The sequence below is a fragment of the Aptenodytes forsteri genome, unplaced genomic scaffold (assembly GCF_000699145.1).
Source record: "Aptenodytes forsteri isolate BGI_AS27 unplaced genomic scaffold, ASM69914v1 Scaffold72, whole genome shotgun sequence".
In the NCBI taxonomy this organism is placed as follows: Eukaryota; Metazoa; Chordata; class Aves; order Sphenisciformes; family Spheniscidae; genus Aptenodytes; species Aptenodytes forsteri.
The window spans coordinates 8,347,373-8,348,541 of record NW_008796193.1 but is presented as its reverse complement, the minus strand read 5'-3'; the positions used below and the strand labels follow the sequence as shown (position 1 = coordinate 8,348,541).

The 1,169-nt window shown below is 66.8% G+C and overlaps 1 protein-coding gene across 1 annotated transcript in view; it reads right to left on the bottom strand.

Moving 5' to 3' along the window:
* Positions 1-1,169, bottom strand: part of CHRD (chordin) — a 37,549-nt gene that overhangs the window by 34,308 nt on the left and 2,072 nt on the right. Inside the window, 1 exon segment of the mRNA XM_019474309.1 lies at positions 962-1,157. Within this exon segment, the coding sequence (XP_019329854.1) occupies positions 962-1,157 (196 nt within the window).

Below are 1,169 nucleotides of genomic sequence, written 5' to 3'. Positions count from 1 at the left end.
GACCCCGGCAGGAGGAAAGTGGGGGGCGTGCGGGGCACAGGGGGGCCGTGTTTGGCATGGGGATTAGCAAGCTCCCAGAGCGATGGTGGTCTCCCCCCTCCCCACCGGACATGCAGGCAAATATTTGTGCCCAGACTTCGCAGGACGGCGAGAAGGAATTTCATTCTTGCGCCCACCTGCGGCTCAGCCGCCTGGCATTAACCCCTTCGCCGCCCTGCGGGATGGAAGGAGAGGGGCAAGGTGCCCTCCCGGCACCCCCCGTACCCCCCATCGGGGTGGGGAGCTCGGCCGCGGAGCAGGGGAAGGGGGCACGGCAGGATCGCCCTAGATGCCAGTGGGGCCACTGGCACAAGGTGCCCTGGCGCAAGGCAGCGGCTGGAGGGTTTGCCCCATGGGCATCCTCCGGCCAGCACTGGGGGCTTCATGCCAGGGTGCCGGGCAGTGTGCGGCCTGCCGGGAATTGGGAAAGGCAGGGGAAACCCTGCCAGCCTTCACCCCCGAGCTGTGGCACCCCGGCCAAGGTACCCCTTCGCCCAGCAGCGCCGTGGTGCCTTGCTGTGACGGGCTGCCAGGGAGCGGTGCAGGGTGCGGAGGGTGTGGGGAGCGGGATTTGCCCACGGATGTTTATTGACAATTTGCAAATGTAAAAAAAGGCCGGTTGGGGGCAGGGGGCACCCAGCTCCTGGGGGCTGCCTGCATTTGGGGAGAAGGCCAGCCTGGGTAAAGGGTCCCCTGCTGCCTGGCACCCCCAGAGCCCTGCTGTGCTCCTTTCCCTGGCCCCGGGGCCAGCTGGGCCCTAAGCAAATGGGGCTGTTTGCTCACGCCAGGATTAGCCGCTCTCTTTGTTCCTTTGACTTTCTCCTCCCTTTATGCCGGACCCTTTTATGGGGGCTTCAAAGGGGGCTTGGACCCCCCCTCCCCATCCCTGGAAGCCCAGGTTTGCTTCCCATGCCCCCCCTGCCTTGTGCCGACATCCCAGGGGTGACCACCGGGCACATCTGGGTGGCCTGCAGGGACAGCAGCTGTGCCACCCGCCCGTGGTCACCCCCCGTCCCCCGTCCCCCCTGCCGCCTGGCACCTCCGGCTGCCCTCAGCACCTTGGCGAAGTGGGTGCGAACGGCTGCCCCCCCGCAGTGGGATTCCCGACACTTTGCACCCTGTAAGGAGAG